The sequence below is a fragment of the Globicephala melas genome, chromosome 11 (assembly GCF_963455315.2).
Source record: "Globicephala melas chromosome 11, mGloMel1.2, whole genome shotgun sequence".
Classification (NCBI taxonomy): Eukaryota; Metazoa; Chordata; class Mammalia; order Artiodactyla; family Delphinidae; genus Globicephala; species Globicephala melas.
In genome coordinates this window covers 59747006-59769021 of record NC_083324.2, presented here as the reverse complement: position 1 = coordinate 59769021, position 22016 = coordinate 59747006, and the positions used below count along the sequence as shown (strand labels likewise).

At 40.3% G+C, this 22016-nt stretch overlaps 1 protein-coding gene across 6 annotated transcripts in view; it reads right to left on the bottom strand.

Moving 5' to 3' along the window:
• Positions 1–22016, bottom strand: part of DST (dystonin) — a 496183-nt gene that overhangs the window by 266370 nt on the left and 207797 nt on the right. For all 6 annotated transcript variants that reach the window (XM_060308075.1, XM_060308076.1, XM_030841045.2 and 3 more), the window contains one exon: positions 7974–8035. In XM_060308075.1, coding sequence (XP_060164058.1) covers positions 7974–8035 — 62 coding nt within the window. The remainder of the gene's footprint in view (positions 1–7973; positions 8036–22016) is intronic.

Genomic DNA, 22016 nt, shown 5'->3' with positions numbered 1-22016 from the left:
CAGCCCATCCCCTCCTCTGCACCCAGCTTAAGCCAACGTCCCTACCCTGTCACAGTCCCTGACTACTCAGGGCCGCCCAAGTCTCCTGGCTCTGATCTCGTAAAACGCTTACTGTCTCCTACTCATTCTGGCACTTCATCCTATGCTGCCTGGCATAACTGGTAATGGTTTTACACAAATGTATTTAATGCCTCCAACAAAACAGGAAGCTGCATGAAAACAGTACTTTCTAAACTGTATTTCAGATACAGCCCTGCTTATACCAAAGTTCAACACAGCCCTGCTGAAAGTGAACTGAGTGTTATTCTGGACCTTTTTTTATTGATGAGGAATTTTATCACAAAGAAATTGTTATTCTTCATGATGAGAAGATATTCAGAGTTTCTCAATCCCAAGCTACTAGTCACCTACATACTAGCAGGTGACTTCACACTCCTGTATGTTATCTCTTACAATCTTGAAGTTGTCAAGATTACCAAGTCAACTATTTTTTCACATTTACAAAAACCTGATTTGCTTCTATATTCTACACTTCGAGGCTTTAAACCAGACATTTCCTCCAAAAGCTTTCAACCCTTCCTCTAGTACGTACACTATCTCTTACACCACAACAGAAATAATTTAAACGTCACGTCATAAGCTCAGCTTCCCCCTTTAGCTTTGATCACTAAATTCATCCTTAAAAATTTAGTGCAGTAGAGAGAGAACAAGATCCAGAAACAGCCAGACTAGGGTGTCATCCTCCCTTCCTCCTCAGACAGGTGTACTCTCTCTTAGCCTTATTTTCCATATACATCCTGAGAATTATTAGCTACGTGACCCGGGGAAATTATGGAACCTCTCTGGGCATCAGTTTCATCATCTGTAACGTGGGGATTAAGAACAGTCAGGATCCAGATGAATAGATAAAGAAGATGTGGTACATATATACAAGGGAATACTACTCAACTATAAAAAAAAAAATGAAATAATGCCATTTGCAGCTACATGGATGGACCTAGAGATGATCATACTAAGTGATGTAAATCAGACAAAGACAAATATCATACGATATCACTTTATGTGGAATCTAAAATATGACACAAATAAATTTATTTACAAAACAGAAACAGACTCACGGTTGCCAAGAGGGAGAGGAGTGGGGGAGGGATGGATTGGGAGTTTGGGATTAGCAGATGCAAAGTATTATATATAGGATGGATAAACAACAAGGTCCTACTGTAGAGCACAGGGAACTATATTCAATATCCTGTGATAAACCTTAATGGAAAAGAATATGAAAAGAATGTATGGTTGTGTGTGTGTGTGTATATATATATAAAACTGAATCACTTTGCTGTACAGCAAAAATTAACATAACATTATAAATCAACTATACTTCAATTAAATAAATTTAAAAAAATAGGTCCTGTCCATATGAACTGTTGTGAGAAATACATTAAGACGTGAAAGTGACAGCCTGGCATGTGGTTTGCTCTCAAATAATATTAGCAGCTATTAGTAGTAATAGTATTAATATTGTAAATATAAATTAATTTTTAAACTTATTATTAATTAATAAACATAGCCTACAGTAGAGGTGCAATAGCTACTACTATTTTTTAAACATTATCAGAATATTTGTTGGTTATATCAAATGAAACTGATGGTTCATTACAATATTTATCATTTTATCTATGACAGGTGCTCTCATAGTGTGGCCCCAGCTAAGCAGCATCAGCTTTTTGTTAGAAACCCAACTTCCTGGAACTTATTAGAATGGGAAATTTTCAGGCCCCACCCCAGATCCAGTGAATATGAAGCCTTGGGCTGGGGCCCAACCATCTATTTTAACAAGCCCTCCAAGTGGCTCTGATGCAGCTAAAGTTTAAGAATCACGTGTATAAGTCTAAGGTCTCGAAAAAATACTTTATTTGCCAATTTTAAGAACCACAACCTGCATTATACTTTCAGAAAAGGTATTTTTCATTAGCCCTTTAAAAGTCGATGCTTCAAAAATTTTCCTCTCTCACCTGTGCCCACAAATGGTAAAATTACTCAAGAAGTATGCAATGGTCGAGAACACAGAGCAAATAGAGATTTCTTCCTATTCCCTAAAAGTTATCACTGTGTTCTCAGCTTGGGGATTTACATTTCCTCCCAGCCACCAAATCACAAAACAAAGAACAGTGTGATTGATTCAGCAGGGCCATGAAGTCATTGCCTTTACAATGTGTGCAAAGGATGTCTATGCTGTAAGTAAATCAAGCTTTCCAAAGACAAGATGGAACAGAGATAAAAGTGTAATCATCAGTTGGGTATCTCACAGGTGGTAACCAAGCAGGTTACTAAGAGGGTGTGGTTCAATATGGAATCCAGGGCCTCTTCCTCTCCAAATGCATTTATGTATCAATAAAGTAAAACTCAGACCAAACATCCAATTACACAATGTTAATTAATACATTTACAGTACAGCTAACCAGTGCTGAAGAATATATTTCCACCATGAACGGTTATTTAGATGGATCCAACACAAGTAAAGCACATTATATGAATTCTCCAGACTTCAATCTTGCAAAAATTTTTCATCCCCTTAAATTTTTATTCCTCTTCAATGCAGCCTCTCATTCACAGCTCAAGTTCTAATTCTGGGCCCAGGCAAACAATGAGTTAAAAAGGAATCTTCTGATCTTTAAAGTGCTTCAGAAAATAAAGAGCTTCCTTTCTTCTTGTTTCCTCAGCAAGGCAAAAGCTACATCATTGGTACTTAGATCTGGGTGCCATCTGTTATATATACTCATCAGTTTCTAGACAGCAAGACAGAACTGCATGTGATCAGGAATAACAAAAATTAAATAGTGACCTAAGACCCTCTAGTTTATAAAGTGCCATAGGTAGAATGGGCATAAATAAATACTGTAAATAATAGAAGAAGGCCAACAATTTTATACTTTAGAACAACTCTCTGGGTAAAATTTAGCTAACTGAAGTCACAGGTATTTTCAATAACAACCAACTCATGTTTTAGTACTATAATTTAAATTATGCTAAAGAATAATACATAATTGTTTCTGACAACCATAGTTTACCTAGAGATCATAACTTGCAAGGTAAACAATCCAATATATTCAGCATGGGAAGAATCTTGTAGAGGCAGCAGATGTGATGTGTTAACTGGGCTTCATCCTTAAATATATTTTGCAGAATGATGAATCAAAAGGAGAACATTCTTGCCAGAACAATCAGTTTAAATAGGGACAGGCTTAGTCATACAACTGAAATACCAGAGCACTAAAATTTAGATACATCTGGAAAAAAGCCAAAGACGTCTGCTCACCAACAAACATGAGTTTTAATTAAGCAAACTGTTTAAACAAATGTAATTTTAGCTCTGATAAATATAAGTCTATATTAATTTTTTTCTGGAGAAAAAGCTATATTAAAAAATCCTAACCAAGTATTTTAAGGAAACAGTGTTTACACATACGGATATAATAGTAACTTAAGCAATCATCTAAAAGCTCCACGATGTTTACTTTTCTCAGTCACATAAACTTTTAAAAATTGACCTTGCTAGAAGCAACCCCTGGGCACTGGGTATACGCTAGTTTACTGCTGCATAAATCCTAACTTCCTAAATCACGGGGATTAACTAGCAAATACCTGAAAGTATAAAGTGGAGAAAAGTAAACAGTCTAACAGTCAAGGGGAACCCGCTGGCATCTGCAAAACGCCCCAGTGCACCAAGGAGCCCAGGGCTGACCTGGGCCCCCAGCCAAGTCCTGCTCTCGCTATGTGGCTTCTGATGCAGCTAAACCAGGAGGGGCTGTGGCGGGTGCCCCCTCCCTTAAATCAGGGAAGCAAACTGGACAATTCGAAAGCTATCCTCCAAGCGCAAGTCCAAGTGAAGGTACAACCGAGGACCAGGAGTGTGCTGAGTCTTCACAGACACCTTTTCTGCGAGGGGAGTATGTGGGAGAAGAGCAAAACAGGCCTTTGGGCCCCCAAGATCAACCCACAGATCACAAGGGAGGGGTGTGTAGAGAGGGTGCGGCTCAAGTGACCCAGCAGGACTCCAAGGCAAAACGGCCAAACTATCTCCCCCACAGATTCTGACCCCCAGACCCTAGCTTTTTCTAAAACAGATGTACTAAGAGGGAAAGTACTTGAGGTAAAGAAGAGATTTGGATAAGGCAGGTAGCAGGGCACGAGAGGCACCCCGCCCCTGCTTTACCATTTGGTTTGCAGCCATCCATGTCAGCCCACTCTTCCACCAGCTCTCACTGACTGAGTGCTGACAATCTGCCAAGCACCATACTTTATGCTCAGATGGACGATCTCATCAAATCCTCACACTAATCCACTATTTACAGATAAGGGCGAAAAAGGTTACGGTCACACCAATAATAAAGTGCAGAGCTGTCTACCTTCCATCTTTGCCTTACATCTCCCAGACTGACAACATTGTAGGAGAGTCTTCTTTCAAAGACAAAATATACTATTTATCAAATGAAAAGGAAAATCCAGTGAAGAAGGTCTGTTGTGGAACTAAGCTCTCAATCACCTCACTGCCCAAAGGAGCAGAACTACTAACAACAGATCTCCTTGGAGCCACAACTTGGGTAAAATAATTACATAATATTAAACCACAATAAACACATAAAATAATCACTTAGAAAGGTCAAAAATTTTAAGAATTATTTCAAAAGATGGGGAGCACACTCTGGCCTGCGTCAGCAGTCCAGGCAGCTAATAAGCCCAGGGCAGAGTCTCCAGAACTTGGTCCCAGCATACAACTCCCGGGCTATGGGGGGCAGCACAGGGCACAAGGTAGGCATCCTTCCCCTCTTTTCCCCCTTTAACCTCCTCCACTCCTTCTTCTCTCTTTTCTCTTCTAACCCCCTTTCCCCCTCCCTTCCCCATTGTTTAAGGGGAAGGTCTACAGTTAAAATGACAAAACAGAGTGAGTACACACATAAAACTACTCAAATATTATCTAAATGATTTTATTCCCACTTTTTTTCTCTCTTTACCCATCAATTTTTCCTTCATTTTGCTGACTCGTTCTTCATGGTCACCCTTTCCCTTAACATTTATATAACATAATCTAATTTTATGAAAAACTCTTCAAATAACATACTTTCATTCATTGCAAGGGAATAAGGTAAGGCAAGAAAGGTAAGAGATCTGCTTCTCTCCTGTCTCTGTTTCTCCCTGAATATGTTCAATATTTCAAGGGAAGAATATAAGAAGATCAACACAGAAGAAATATTTCTTTCTAATATAGAGATTTCTAATCTAAAATCCATTTACTTACTTTGCATTTCCTACTAATTGGGTTACAACCAAATGGCCCCCACCAGCGACAGTATCCAACATTCCTCTTATCATCATGTAGGTGAAACGTGGAAAAGATGACACGAAATCTGGCCTTTCTCTGGTCAACTCACAACACAAACCTGAAGAGCCTGGTGCCCCAAAACGTTTAGGGATATCTGATGAGTTTTCTTCACTTGAGGGTAATGCTCTAGCTTCCAGACATAAAAGAATAAATGTTAAAACAAACAAACAAACAAAAAAAACCTATGTTCTCACATATGTGAGTTTTGGGTCAGAAATTTCAATGCACAATTTTTCAGTAAGAGTGAATTTTAAATTCTGCCCTACTTCAAGAAATAAGCTAGTTTGATTATAACCCTAATTAGTTAGACTGGCATCTATCTAATGGCTGTTGTACATAAAATACTTATTTTCCTATTTCTTACTGGGTTGCAGCAGAAGTAAGCCTAAAATCTCCTAGATGTGTCATTTTATCAAAAAAAGAGGTCACATACTCCAAGTAAATCAGGATTTGAACCCTTGCTGTCTGACTGTGCTGGCTTTGTGGGCCTAATCACTAAATTAAACCACCTTGGAGGGTTGTTGGAGGATTAAGTGATTTAAAACTTGCCATGGGTGTTACACATGGTGAGAACACTCTTGCCAGGCCCCATGATGCGCCCTAGGAGTGGATAATGCAGACCTGTCCTCAAAAAGCTCAACTAGTGTTTTGAATTTTGAGCAAAGGCAGCTTCCTTACACGCATTCATCCAATTTACACGCTGCTCGTAAGGTGAGTGGCCCAGCCCAACACGCCCAGTACCCAGTAGGTCCCCAAGGAACATCCGTCTTGTACCAGTGCTGCGTTCCCACAGGAGTCATCCTCATGGGTTTCTACCCTCCACTGCCAACACTGTGACTTACACTCCCAAAGACACGGGGAAGCCCTCTGTGTCCCCGACATGCCACCCCCAGATGGCCACAGCCACAAAGACTGCCAGGGCAGGAGGCACCAAAGGGGCATCTCTTCATCCAAAACCTCGCTCCCCCTGGACTCAGCTCAGAGATGGGGAAGTCCTGTCAGAGCCTTCAGCTCCAACGTTCCACAATGCAACCCTCACATCAGCCCACCTCTGCCCTAGCCTGTAGCAGAGTCCTGCTTACACGGAGCGCGTGGGACACAAAAGATTGGGGGAGGGCAGGTAAACTGCTGGTGTGATACCTTCCTCAGAATTCACAAGACACTGCCTCACGAGAGCATCATAAAGCAGAGGGTCTCCACCTTTCATCTCCAGCCAACACATCGGAGGATTAGTAACAGAAATCCCAGTAGTAACAGAAATCCTTACGGAAGTGAGTCTCAGTTGGGGGGTGAATGACATGGCCCCCCAGAAGGATGTAACAGATTTGGGAAAACGATTCTGTCCATGGGTGATGAGAGAGAGGGGACTAAAACTTCTCTCAGGTAATCTGATATGCTCCCTGAAATAAGAATCGCTTTTAGAGAAGGTTATTAAATGCTATTACAGTACTGGCACCATCCCCCTAGGGTACATGATGGTTTGAATAGGATCTGTAGGATAGCTTAGGGATATAACCACATTAACATAATGTTTCTATGCGAGAAAACTCTTTCCAAGTCCCAAACAACAGATTTAAAATATTACCTTCTCTCCGACTTCAGGACTGTCCATAAAAGGGGAAGAAAGTGACTAAGAGTTAATTGTGAAATCCCATGGGCTCTTTAGCTGAGATTTATGGAGTTATTTTGGGTCCCACCGATCCAATAATTCTACTGGAATTGGGACCCAATAACTCCATGAAATTGTATGCAAACGTTGTGCACATGTGTATTTTTTGGAAGAGCTTACATCAGATTCTCAAAGTGACCCATGGCACACAAATAAATATTAATTTAAGAACCACAACTATTAACTGCTTCACAGAGAAACATACACATAAGCACCAATCTCTGGGTCATACTAAATACAAGAGATAAACTGATTTGTCTAGACTTCTGTCTGTAATCCGTCCTTTTTATCTTGTTTTTAAAGATCTTTTTTTGATGTGGACCATTTTTAAAGTCTTTTATTGAATTTGTTACAATATTGCTTCTGTTTTATGTTTTGGTTTTTTGGCCACAAGGCATGTGGGATCTTAGCTCCCTGACCAGGAATCGAACCCGCCGCCCCCTGCAATGGAAGGCAAAGTCTCAACCACTGGATCACCAGGGTAGTCCCTTTTTTTTTTTTTTTAAATAAACCATCCTTAGTCCCACCTAACTTTCTTCCATCTGCATAAATCTGATGCCAGAACTTGCTTGGAATCTTGAGAGGAAAAAACATTACTGAGAACTGCAGTTTTTCGATGCCCTAACACGTAAATATTTACATATTTCTTAACCTGCTGAGATTTTTTAGAGTCCAATAATAAGAGGTTTTACTCATGTCACAGAAGACACTGCAATCACTGGGCACTCATCTACCACCCCCATCATGACCCACAGGCCATATACCAAATAGTAACAGATGCCTGAAATGCATGTGAAATGCTCTAGAACTGAAACTTCCCACTTGATACGGAAAAGCTGTACTTCACAGCCATATAACCAAGTACTGCACAATAAATTAAAACCTGCAAAACAATTCCAAGATGCAAAAGAAATATACACTGACCTTCATGAGATGCTGATTTATCCATTTTGTGAATGTTTTCTTCTGAACTTTGTCCCGTTCATCTGGAAGGGGGAAAAAAGATATAAAAGAAGGTTGGTAAAAATCTATGAATAGGAGACTTTCATTATCACTATGCAAATAAAGAAGAGTAAGGTGTTCAAAAAGTACTGTTTGGTGCACTTGAATTTTCTTGGTACGTTTTGGCACCTTGACACTACCTGTGAGAAAGATTGGCCTCTTCCCAGTGTGGCGTTTGCCAGCACTGCCTTCCACACGCTCTGCTGCATCATCCCCACCGCCGCCACCACCAGGAAGTCCTCTCACCTCCACCGCCACCACCAGCCTCCACTGAGCCCCTGCATGAACTTCCCAAAGCACCTGACCACAGATTACATCCCAGCTGGTCTTCATGGCCACAACAGGGAAGGGAGGCAGTGTCACTCCCATCTCACATAAGAGGAAACCAGGATGTCGAGAGGTCAAAGGACTTGTCGACGATTATCCAGAAAAAGACTTAAAGCTGTGATAAAAGGCAGGACTGAATTCAGGTCCTCTGGCTGGAAGTGGACACTGGTTTAATCACGAACCATGCTGCTTTTCTCCTAGATTCCCTGTGTTGAACGATCTGGTAACAACAAAACGCCCCACTAGATCCTTGCCATAGAGAGTGATACTGTCCTGGTTACTAGACACGGTGCAGAGAAGGGTGAGGGGAAGTCTTATGGTGTAGGAGGAAGAGCACTGGAACATTCCGGTTCATCAAGTTATTATTTCAAAGAAATCCTAATCTCCAACATCTAGAGAGGATGCTGGAAGCCATACTCCCTCCCCGTCCTGCTCCCAGGCAGCAAACCCCACTCTCCTGTGTCCTCCTCCCTCCACTCTACATCTGGGGCCAGCTCTTCTTTCTCCCCGTGGTCCTCTTTCTTTTCCCACCCCTGGTCCACATCTCCATCCTTTCCCTAGGGGCAGATAGGCCTCGCTCTCTTCATCTCTTTCTCTTCTCATTCTTCATCCCTGAGTCCCATAAACTACTTTAAATGGAACGAAAGTTTCTTTGAAAATGCTATGATCCAGCAATCCCACTCCCGGGCATATGTCCGAAGAAAAGCGTAATTCGAAAAGACACATGCACCCCAATGTTCACAGCAGCACTATTTACAATAGTCAAGACATGAAAACAACCTAAATGTCCATCAACAGAAGAATGCATAAAGAAAACATGGTACATATATATACAATGCAGTACTACTCGGCCATAAAAAAGAATGAAATGATGCCATTTGCAGCAACATGGATGGACCTAGAGATTATCATACTAAGTGAAGTAAGTCAGACAGAGAAAGACAAATACCATATGATATCACTCTTATGTGGAATCTAGTTTTTTTAATATACAAATGAACTTATTTACAAAACAGAAACAGACTTACAGATCTTGAAAACAAACTTATGGTTACTAAAGGGGAAACATGGGTGGGGGGGTGATAAATCAGGAGCTTGGGATTAACACACACACATTACTATATATAAGACAGATAACCAGCAAGGACCTACTGCATAGCAAAGGGAACTCTACTCAATACTCTGTAATAACCTATGTGGGAAAAGAATCTGAGAAAAAATGAATATATGTATGTGTATAACTGAATCACTTTGCTGTACACCTGAAACTAACACAATATTTTAAATCAACTATACTCCAATAAAATTTTTAAAAAAGAAGAAAAAAAGAAAATGCTTGTCCTATTCATGAAAAGTATTTACGTGCTTTACACTAATTTAAACATAAACAAAAATACTTAAATATGTCAACTGGGAAAAATATCTGTAAACTGAGACACAGATTACTAATATTAATACAAAATAAAAATAAAAAAGAATAAGATGAACATAATGTATAACTGGGCAAAAGCAGACAATGAAAATGATTAAAACTTTATGAAATGAAATTAATTTTAAAAATGAAAAAAAGTAAATGCCCACAGGTACTCAACCTCACTAACAAATAACAATATAGAATAAAAATAAGCTTTTTCACCTATCAAGTTGTCAAGGTTTTATGAAAAAAAAATTCATGTTGACGAGGGCACAGGGAACAGATATATCTATATATATCTGTGGATATGCATATGCATATATATATATATGGCTAGTGGAAATGTAATTTGTTTGAGATCTCCTAGACCTGTACTGTCAATACTGCAGCCCTTAGTCACAGATGTGGCTATTTAACTTCAAACCAAAATTAATCAAAATAAAATAAAATTAACAATTCATTTCCTTGGTAACACCAGTCACAATTCAAGTGTGCACTAACTAACGCTGGACAGGGTACGGATACAGAACATTCCCACTGTCACAAAAATTTCTACTGGACAGTGCTGCTCTACGACAATTTGCCAATAAATATCAAAAGCCTTAAAAATATATTTAATTATATTTTATACCCTTTATAATAATAAAGGGTATTATTATATTTAATACCCTTTCCCAGTAAGTCCACTTCTAAAATTTATCTTAGAACTATCATCATGGCTGTGCACAAAATGTATCTATGAGAATATAAATCAGTGTTATTATTTGAAAATAAAAGTTTAGGAAAAAACATAAATGTTCAATGATTTTAAAAAATGGATAAATAAATTTTAGTAAAGCAATCCAAAGGCTTGTTCAGATTCGATTCTTTGCAAAGCTACCCAGTGATGGCATATTATTTAGAGCTCTCTTACCCTTTAATGCCAACATGAAAGGGCAGGGGAGGGACCCTGTAATTTCCCTTGTATTTCACAAGCATTTCTTCTCCAAAGTATCCCCTTGAAACCCTTCCCACTTCCCATCACCATCAGGGAGAACCCAAAAGGCACCTAAATAGGGCCTTGCATTTTGTACCGCCAATAACACATTCCTTTTCAGTGCCCAAACCTCTAGTCTCATTCTGGACTTCACTTTGGGTATTAAAAATTGGAAAAGCTGACCAAGAAGACAGAAGTTTGCTAAATCTGAATATAAATGCTCAGAATTTATGCTGAAATTATTAAACTTGCCTGATCCCCAACATAAAATCCCCAGGCACTTTGCATATAACTACTCCGCCAAGACCAATTTTATCAATAATTGTTAACCAACATTATCATCCACAAAATATTTATGAATTCCCCTGTTGGCCCCTCTGGGGCATGATCTCGACCTCAGTCATCTTTGTCTACCCACAGTAGATGCCATGATGCTTCTATGCACTCAACAAACAAATGCCCATGATGTGAATTAATTATGTTTCCCATAGGACAATCCTACTCAGGATAACAAGGTATAATTCCTTATATACTTAGACACAGTGGTACATATTACTGTATCTCTTAAAGTAATAATGATGTCGTAAATGTCTTTCAGACTTGCTATTCCTAAAGAGGTCAGAATGAACCTAAATAATTAGTACGTAAGGCAAGAACAAAGAAAGAGAAGCAATCTACTAGTCCCAGCTTCCCTCCCTCACTCATCCCAGCATCCATCAGATCCTTGCTTGAGCCCAGTGCTGTGTAGTGCTGGGCCCCCTAGACTGGACAGATAGAGCACTGGCCCTTGTTCTCTAGAGCTGTCACCTAGAGAGGGCACCTGACAGGAAGGCAGTGTGACAAGCACGCCAGCTGAGCAAAGGATGTGGCCTCACCATGCAAGCAGTACAAAGGAGAGAAAGGCCACCCCTGTCCAGCACAGGCAAGTGGGGCTGGAAGGAGGGCAAGGAGATTAATTAGCAAGACAGAAGCCAGCCCTGGTGCAGACTTCTCCATCAAAAAGAAACCCTCCACACCCTCTCCAGCATTTATTATTTGTAGACTTTTTGATGATGCCGTTCTGACTGTGTGAGATGATACCTCACTGTAGTTTTGATTTGCATTTCCCTAATAATTAGGGAATTTAAACTGGTGCAGCCACTATGCAGAACAGTATGGAGGTTCCTTAAAAAACTAAATATAGAGCTACCATATGATCGAGCAATCCCACTCCCGGACATATATCCAGAGAATACCATAACTGAAAAAGATACATGCACCCCTATGTTCATAGCACCACTGTTTACAGTAGCCAACAATGGAAGCAACCTAAATGTCTACTGACAGATGAATGGATAAAGAAGATGTGATACACATATACAATGAATATTACTCAGCCATAAAAAAGAATGAAATAATGCCATTTGCAGTCACACGGATGGACCTAGAGATTATCTTAATATTAAGTACAGTAAGTCAGACAGAGAAGGACAAATATCATATACAGCTTATATGTGGAATCTAAAAACATGATACAAATGAACTTATAACAGACATAAACTCACAGACATAGAAAACAAACTTATGGTTACCAAAGGGGAAAGGTTGGGGGGTCGAGATAAACTAGGAATTTGGGAGTAACATATACACACTACTATATATAAAATAGATAAACAAAAAGGACCTACTGTATCTCTACTCAATATTCTGTAATAACCTATGTGGGAAAGGATCTGAAAAAGAATAGATATAATATTGGGTTGGCCAAAAAGTTCGTTCAGGTTTTCCGTAGGATGTTATGGAAAAACCCGAACAAACTTTTGGCCAACCCAATACATTTACAATGTAGTGTTGGTTTAAGGTGTACAGCACAGTCATTCAGTTTCTTTCAGGTGTGCAGCACAGTGATTCAGTTTTACATATAAAAAACTGTGTTGTGATTACCCAACACTGTAAATCAACTATAATTTGATAAAAATAAATTAATTTAAAAAAAGAAACCCTGATCTCATAATTTCAGATTGAAAGAGGCTTAGTTAGAACTCAAGTGTCGTGATTCCCCCCAGAATTGCTTCCACTAACCCAAGATCCTACCACCTTTCCTTTCAAAAGGAAGTACTGAGCACATCCCAATCACAGATAGTGCTGGGGAGCCAGGCCCTCCTGACAGCTGTGGACTTTGGACGGAGAAGCGAGTGCAAACAAGGGAACCTCCTCAACAAAGTCTAGGGCTCCTATCACATTTCGGCAGTGCTTTTCTAACCTCCAGCAAAGAAAACAGAGTGAGGGAAAAAAAAAGAGTACTTCCTAGGCAATATTCACATTAATACCATCCAATTAATAACCTAGGACCCTAATGTTAAATCGTCAAGTAAAAAACAAAATGTACTATTAAAAATTCTTGTTCAAGAATAGATAGCTTCCATATCAAGTGATGAAATATGAGATGAAAAGCATTCCTATAACTATCTACCAAAATTTTATTAATTTATTGAATCAGCGCATAATAATATGAACTCTAACAAATTTACTCTGTCCCATTAAATTTAACATATGATGTGTATTATACAAACTCCTCTTGGTACATAATGGTTAATAAAATATATTTATTTTAAAAAAAGAATGTATATATATGTATAACTGAATCACTCTGCTGTACAGCGAAATTAACACAGTGTAAATCAACTATACTTCAATTAAAAAATAAATTTACAAAAATAAAATATATCTCTTTGGGTTGTGAAAAGCCATATGCATTGATATGTTAATTGTATAATTTATGATGGAAAAATTAGAAGCAATCTAATTAATATTTGATGATTATTAAATTCTGATTTGTCCTTTAAAAATATATATATGTACATATATATATATTTACTTCTTTCTAAATTAATAAAAAACGGTCCTATATTTTAAGGAACATGAAGAATAGAACACATGTTCTTAAAAACTAATCTCTTAATGGTTAATTTTTTAGCCACGTGGTAGATCAAGAAAGCTGATTCAATCGAAGGATCAAATAATGAGAAACTCACTTAAATTATACAACCATAAAATGGCTTTTTTGATCACTGAGGTTTTGTTGTGGTTGTTGCTAGCAGCTTTTCAAAAGCACTGCTGAAAATGTAAGGTGGGAGCTAAACGTTTAGCAGGTTAATACTGAGGTCATACCTCGGGATTATGATCCACAGCTAAAGTACTGGCTAAGGTACAAAGACTAAAGTGAACTAAATAACACGTGATTCATAGATTCTGATACTGTTTTCTAACAGTAACAACCTAATCTTTTCTTTTAAACTTCAATAAACCTAGATGATTCCCCTTCAAGTACGCCAAGGGAGGTTCTTTAACACGTGAAGTTTCCCACGATGCTACAAGAATGAGGAAAGAGTTAATGTGGACATTAGGCGCTCAACTTTCTTCAGGAAAGCAACTTACAATCCAGGACTTTAAGCCTGGGGAGACTGTGATTTACCGCTTTCCATACACATTATTTCAAAAGGGAGTATTCTTGATGACACCATCTAATTTTCCAAGTCTCGTAATGGTTCTTTATTTCACTTCAATGAGGGTTGCCTAACACTGAGATTTATATTTAGGGCGACGCTGCTAAGACAACAAAAAGGAAAGATCACTCCTGAGTTTTTAACTAATCCTACTGGTTTTACAGACTATCCATCTATTTTTCTGAATGAAGCTTTATAACATCCCTCTCTTGGAAAATTATTTCATTTAGAGAGTACGTTTTAAGTGAAAATATACATGTACGATCAACTCGTAAAGTACAACATGGCTGAACATTCTATAAGGACACAGAATGCAAACAATAACAGAATTTGAAAAAAACAAATAAAAAAGTACAAAAAGAGCACCAATTATTACAACTTACACTGACTGGTCTTTAATAAACTCCAATAAAAGCTAAACCCACTTCATATCACACACAAAATAACTATTATTATTTCAACGCATATCCTATGCCCAACAACAGGGGGAAGTTCTGTCCAGGGAGCCTCAGGAGTTGTCACGGGAGCCTGTCCAGATTTCCAGAAGGTGCCCCACAGTCTGCTAAAGCCCCGCTGTGCGAACCCACTCAGGTCCTGCAACTTCCCTCTCCAATCCTGCGGCACGAAAGTGAGATAACGGGTAGGCTACTGACCCATGCAGCACATCAGCCCCACCAGCCTCGCGTTCCAGTCGCCATCATCTTTCAGGACCTGCCCCATCCTTGCACGGGAAATCGGTCCAGCAGCTCCCTAAACTTTCCATACCAAAGCTCATGTGTCAGAGTCCTGGTAAGTTTCTGGGTAGAAAGGAAAACACTGACTAGACACTCCCACTCACAAGCTGACAACCAGTCCACTCCCCCTTTTAAACAAACATGAGCAAAGCCAGCCAGCCTCCGCCACTATTTTGCAGGGGACGCAGACAACACTTACTAAAAAGAAACTAAATCATCTCTTTCTCCTTTGACGCTTAAAGCTGTTCAAATGAAATCCCTTAAAAAGAGAGTTTTGATTGCCTAACTTTTTTGCAACGAGGCAAACCAATCGGATGTTAGATTTCACTGCTGCACCAGCTCATCACATTCCCTCCTCTAACACCCCAGGCAGGATACCCCTGGGATAAAAAAAACAAAACAACAACTAGCTCAACTAGTTTCACTCATGCCTGATATGTGTGAGATGAAGGTGGTTTAGGAAGCCCAACTTTATAGGCTAGACACACCTCCTTCAGGGGAAACACCACTATCAGGTATTTCTTTCTGCACCTTCACACATTTCCACATGAATCTCACAACGATTCTTTGACCTGGATGGTACATCTTCATTTTAAAGATGTAACAAACAAGGTTTGGGGAGATGAAGAAACTAGCCTGAGATTTCACAGCCTAAGTGGGATCTGAAATCTGATTCTAAAACCCACTTCTCTTCTATGTCATCAAATAACAGAACTTTTCTATGTCATCAAATAACAGAGCCCCCAATCTAATAATGCAGGAAAAACAAGGAGTCTCCAGCTTATAAGGACTTCACTTTTGAGCATGAAGAAAAATGTCAGGAAATGAGAATCCTTGCTCTAAAGAAGCACCAGACCAAGTGTCCCCAGCACAACTGTTTGCCTGAGACTTTACACAAACAGACCTGCCCGAACAGAAACTGTACAAACAGTAACTCCACAAACAACAAACAGGAAATGATCACTACTTATTTTTGGCAACAGGGAATCAGCCAATTTGATCATGCCGAGGGAAGAGACAATGCCATATTAACAGTAGCTTTGAATGTGCTTTGAAACATTCAAGTATGATTTCTAACTCTACTCTAAATAGACTGTATATCAACTTCTGCAAAAGTTTAAAGTATCCTTCACTTTCTCTCCCTTTCCAATTGTCTGTTTCAGAGCCTTGACCTCCACTACCAAAAAGCCTAAGCCTACCTATCTCCCTGAAAGAGGGTAATAATAATAGCAAACACTCACGGAGCACTTGCTATGTGCCAGGTACTGTTTTCACCTACACGCATGTAACACAGACGGCATGGCATCCTCACACAACCATAATAGGATCATGCCACTCACAGAAGGACCCGAGGCACTTGAAGCTTAAACATGTGCCTGAGGGCTTCCCTGGTGGCGCAGTGGTTGAGAGTCCGCCTGCCGATGCATGGGACACGGGTTCGTGCCCAGGTCCGGGAGGATCCCACATGCCGCAGAGCGGCTGGGCCCATGAGCCATGGCTGCTGAGCCTGCGCGTCCGGAGCCTGTGCTCCGCAACGAAAAACATTTGCCTGGGATCACAGACCTACTAAGTGCAGGGGGTGGGGAGAAGATGCAGTTTTCAAAAGCATGTTCAATATTATAATTTCATACTCGGAAAACAAAGTACTAGCTTTTAAAAAATAAGTTAACAGAAAGGAAAACCTGAGGCTTGGCCGAATTTTCAGTAGTGGGGATACACAAAAGATGTAATTCACACTCTGCACATCAGTGATTGTAGAGAGTGGAGGAAGGTACTCAGGATGGTTCCCAAGGAGGTCAGAATTTAGGATAAGGACGAGACTTCTGCATTTATTAATAAAGGTCAGGTGTGAATTTTAGAAGACTGGGAAACACTTGGCAAAAGGCTCTATCTAAGAAAAGAGAGAGAGAAAAAGAAGAAAGGAAGGAAGGAACAGAAGGATGGAAGGAGGAAGCGGGGAAGGGAAAGGAGGGAGGGAAAAGAAAAGATGAAGTGGTGGAGTTTTGTGGGAAAAAAAGATGGAAGGAAAAGGAAAAAGGGGATCTAGGCAATTTCCCCGCTATTGCTGGGAAATAGCTCTGTAATACAATACAGTGAAAACAACAGGGGAAAAGCTGTAAGATTTCTTTCATTACAGAAGAAGGAAAACTGGCTGGAAGAAATAGTTGGGATCAGTAAGAAGACTAGCTCCTGAAAACTGAAAGACAATGTCCAGCTGTGACCAGGGAGCTGGGTGAGAAGGGGTCAGACCTGCTGCCATCATCACCCCTCAGGCCCCCCGTGAGCCTCACCCCTCATCACCTGGGGCCCCTTGGCCTCATCCCAGTAACAACAGCCCTGCCCACTTGACAGGACCTTCACCCACAGTGGTCTCGGCCAACATCACTGGGACAGGAGGTTGGAGGTGCAATGGATAAGAGATGGGAGTCCCTGCTCCTGTTTTGGTTGAAAACGCTTCCCAAATATTCCCACAGAAGCATCATGTTCCCATGAGCACAGAGGTACAGCTGATGTCCATTTCCGGTTCACCCATTGGTCTGTGTGCCCTGCTTCTGTGGGACCACGGACGTAGAGGAAGAAACTGAACATCTCTGAAGCATAGCCACGCCCACCCCTACCCCATTTTGTTAAAAGCAAGACTCTTTTCAGGACAATTCCACTAAAATTATGCCATTGATCTATCCATCATTTTATAAAAGGTTGCAAAACATCATGAATGAAAGTATACCAGTGTTATTTCCCAGTAATTCTTTAGCTTAGTCATGACTCCAAAGTCCCATATATCAATACTTCAAGCCTATAGCTGCTCTCCCAATAAGAAAGCCTGTTCCAGATCTGCTGTCTTTACTTCTGGCCACAGCAAACCTCAGGCTTTTGCATGATGCAAAGACACACTTTAACACTTTGATGGAGAGAGGTTCTCTTCTCCCATTCTCAAGGTTCAATTCTTCTTAGCTTAAACAGAATTTTTTCTCTTCTACAAGAAATGACAGCACCAAAAACTCTAGGGTTGTCCTTTTCTCATTACTGGTTTTATCAATTTAAATTCCCCATGCTGATGATTTTCTTAGCATTTGTTTTTTATAACTATTATTTGTTAAGATCTGAATCTAAATGAAATTGACATTATTTTCTATCATCATCCCTCCTTGATCAGAGCATGATCAACCTACTGCTTCTGTGCTAGATCTAAGCATCATTAAAAAACACATTTAAAAAGGAGTTATTTGCATATCTAAATGATAATCTTCATAGAAAAGCTCTTTACATTTTCAGAAATCCTTAAACCTTCTGCCAAGGAAATGAAGGCAGCTTAAAAAGGAGATGGAACTGACAATACATCTCAGAAACACAGTACAATAAAATCTTCAGATTTATGCTCCCTGGCAGTACATGCGGAAATTATACAATATTAGAAATGAGAATAAGAAAAAATTTTAAATAAAAAATTTTTAATTCTAAATAAATCATTTATAAGAAAGTATAGAAAATTATGTTTTATAAATAGTTGGGTAGAAAAAGTGTTTCAAAACAAGTTACAGGGCTTCCCTGGTGGCGCAGTGGTTGAGAGTCCGCCTGCCGATGCAGGGGACACGGGTTCGTGCCCAGGTCCGGGAAGATCCCAGATGCCGCGGAGCGGCTGGGCCCGTCTGCTGAGCCTGCGCGTCCGGAGCCTGTGCTCCGCAATGGGAGAGGCCACAATAGTGAGAGGCCCGCGTACCGCAAAAACAAACAAACAAACAAAAAAAACAAGTTACAAAACCCAAAAGAAACTAGACATATAATGGCTGACAAATTTGACAAAGCAGATGCTATAAATGAAGTTTAAAAAAAACATGAGCAACAAAGAAAATATATGCTACATATATAATACACACCAAGAATATCCAAAATAGATGAATAAGTCCTATTAATATTCAGTAAGAAAAAAAGGCAGCCCCTCCCCAACTACACAATTCAAAGGAATGAAAAAGATTCAGGGAAAGGCTCCCCCAGCCTTCCAATCAGGAAATGCACGTGAAGCAAATGATTTCATACTGGCAAAAATTTTATAAGAATGACAATAACTAATGCAGAGACAGGCAGCCCCATGTGTACAATGGCAAAAAAAATTTTGAGGGCAATTTGTCAGGATCCACTACAAATTAAAATGCATACAACTTTCTGTATGAACAATTCTACCTGTAGTAAAACTAAAGAAACACTTGCATATATATGATCAGCATACAAAAATGTTTACTGTAGCAAAATATATGAAGCCACTTAAATGTCAGTCAATAGGAAGCTAGATGAATGAATTATATATACTTCACCCACCTTCTAGAATATTAATAAGGGAAAACTTGTACATAGTGACATAAAAAGATTCCAAGATACACAGTTAAGTGGAAAAAATGCAAAATAATAAATACACATAAAAGAGGCACATCAAATTGAGAAAGCCATTTCATCGTAAGAGTGAAAGCTAAAAGAGGAGGGGGTTGGGGTCATAAATTTCACATTTCATTCTGCATTATTTCTAGACGGAGTGTTTCAGTCTTTTACAAGGAAGATGTATCTGTGTATTACTATTAACAATAACTGTGAGGAAAGAAGTGTTTCAAGTTATTTTATTCAATTATGTATTCAATACTCCGGTAGACTCTACGGAAGATACAGGGAAAAGACAGACAGCCGGAGCACCCCCAACTCAGATCCAAAGATGGAGAGAAACACCTCAGCTGTGGGTAGGCTTGTTCTTAGGCTGCTGGGGGCAGAAGGGAGAAGAGGAGGGAGGGGGATGGAGAAGGGGGAAGGGAGGAGGAGGGGGGAGGGAGAGGGGGGAGGAAGAAGAAGAGGGGACGGACAGGGAGAAGGGGGAGGGACAGGGAGAAGGGGGAGGGGTGGGGAGGGGAGGAGGTGGGAAAAGGGGAGGAGTCAGAGGCCACGAGAAGAACAGCAGGGGCAGCTGGTGACACCTCTTCAGAGGATGGCTGTCCAGGCTGGGATACTAAAGGATGAGTCTTTAGAGAGTCTCTGAAAGAAGAATCAGTAACTGAGAAAATACTCAGAAATTACCCTGCTTGGAGGGCATCCTCGGTCGAAGTTTAACTGCCATGGAGCAAAATGCAGTCTGGTTTTGTGCTGATAGTCAGGAATCCAGAAATAGCACAGGGGTAGAATGTGATAAGTAAGCTAAGGCATAGATGATGGAGAACAATAGACCCCATAAATCCTTCCCACAAACACCCTTTTGTGTATCTGCTGCCCCATCCCCATCAATGATCAGATCACATGCTCCGCTGTCAGGACAGCGGCTGCGGACCAACAGGATCGGATCAACAGTACCAGATGCTTATGGGTTCTGCTCTGAAGAAGGATTTACTGGTATCTGTTCTCACGATTGGCCAAGAATTGAACATAAAACTCCTAGTATCTGCTTTTTATCTTTCTCCCACCTGAGAATAAAGAACCTTCCAGTTACAGCTACACTGTTGGAAGGTAAGTGCTGTCTTCGAGCTGACTGCTGCCGTTCTGATTCACTGTGCAGGACAGAAAGTCTCTGCAGTTCTCTGTCTGTGTTACACTAACTTCCCAAGTCCATGAAAATATAGGGTGACTCACACGCACAACATTTTCCCTCCTGTAACAGCCCGGCCAGACACAGAGTGAGTCAGCAGCGGGGATAAGAAGGTGGAGATCACCAAAGACAAGACTCTGAAGCCCTGGGGAAACCTTCAACCTAGGCTTGTTTCACACTGAGACTGCCTCCTGCTCAAGGTTTTTTTTTTTTTCTTTTTTTCTTTCCATACTGATTTTTTATTTATTTTTTCATCTAAATGGAAAGAAAAGTCAGGATTTTAAGGTCTGTAGAAATGGACAAACTTTTCCAGGCCTGTGAAACACTTGAAGATACAATTAAAAAGAAAAGCTTCCTTATTCTCTTGTCTGCATAAGTTATGGCAGTAACTCAACTTAAAACAGAGCAGGGCTGCTGGTTAAAACAGAATTAATGTTAGTCTAATTACACCCTCATTTTTGGGGGGGGCTGTTTTTTAATTTTTTTTTAACATCTTTACCGGAGTATAATTTTTTTACAATGGTGTGTTAGTTTCTGCTGTATAACAAAGTGAATCAGCTACATGTACACATATATCCCCATATCCCCTCCCTCTTGTGCCTCCCTCCCTCGCTTTATTTAAATGTAATTTACAGCTCGTGGGGACACGTGCCTTAGTTACAGGATCACCAAGCATGCCCTGGTAGGCTTTAGGAGCCACACAACAGGTGACCCGACCCATCCCAGAAAGGCTCTGCCACCACCCCATCACCACCACCACATCCCTCCCAGAAGCACTGATGAGCAAAAGGAGAGGCAGGCAGATGACTAAATGTCTGGGGTGCCAGGAGAGTTCTCCCTCGGCCTTACTTCCTCTTGCACAGAGAAGACCTTCAAACCTGAGTTAGCCAGGGCTGCATTCTCCCAACCAGAGCTCACCCAGAACATCACAGATGACACAGACGGACATAAAATAGCTCTGACTGAAGTCAGAGGAGCAAAGAGCTTCTCGCCAAGTTACCCACTAGAGTATCACCTTGGGTTGATCATTTCCATGCCTCTGCTTTCTGCAGAACTCTTGCTTTGTCCACCAGCTTTTTTTCCTTGAAAACCAAAGGCAAATTTTGAAGAAGTGGATCCTCAGAGATCCTTCCAAACATTTTTAAATACTCTACGTACCTTTATTATCTACTGTTAGAATAGTGGTCCCAAACTTTCCACTTCCTTGACCCCTCCACCCATCTTTAATGAGAAAGCAATGTGTCTATCCTAGTCCCTAAAAAGAAGAAGAAAATATAAGAAGCTAGTCAGTGCACACTTTTATTAATGATATACAACGAAAGTCAGGGCTCCAAGGGAAAAGAGGAGAAACTGAATGATCACGTGCCAATGGCGATGGATGCTCACAAGGAAGTTTTGCTAATAGCTGATTCTGTGTGGGAAAACAGGCACCCTGAGGTGGTGCTGATGAGAGATCCCACTGGTATGAT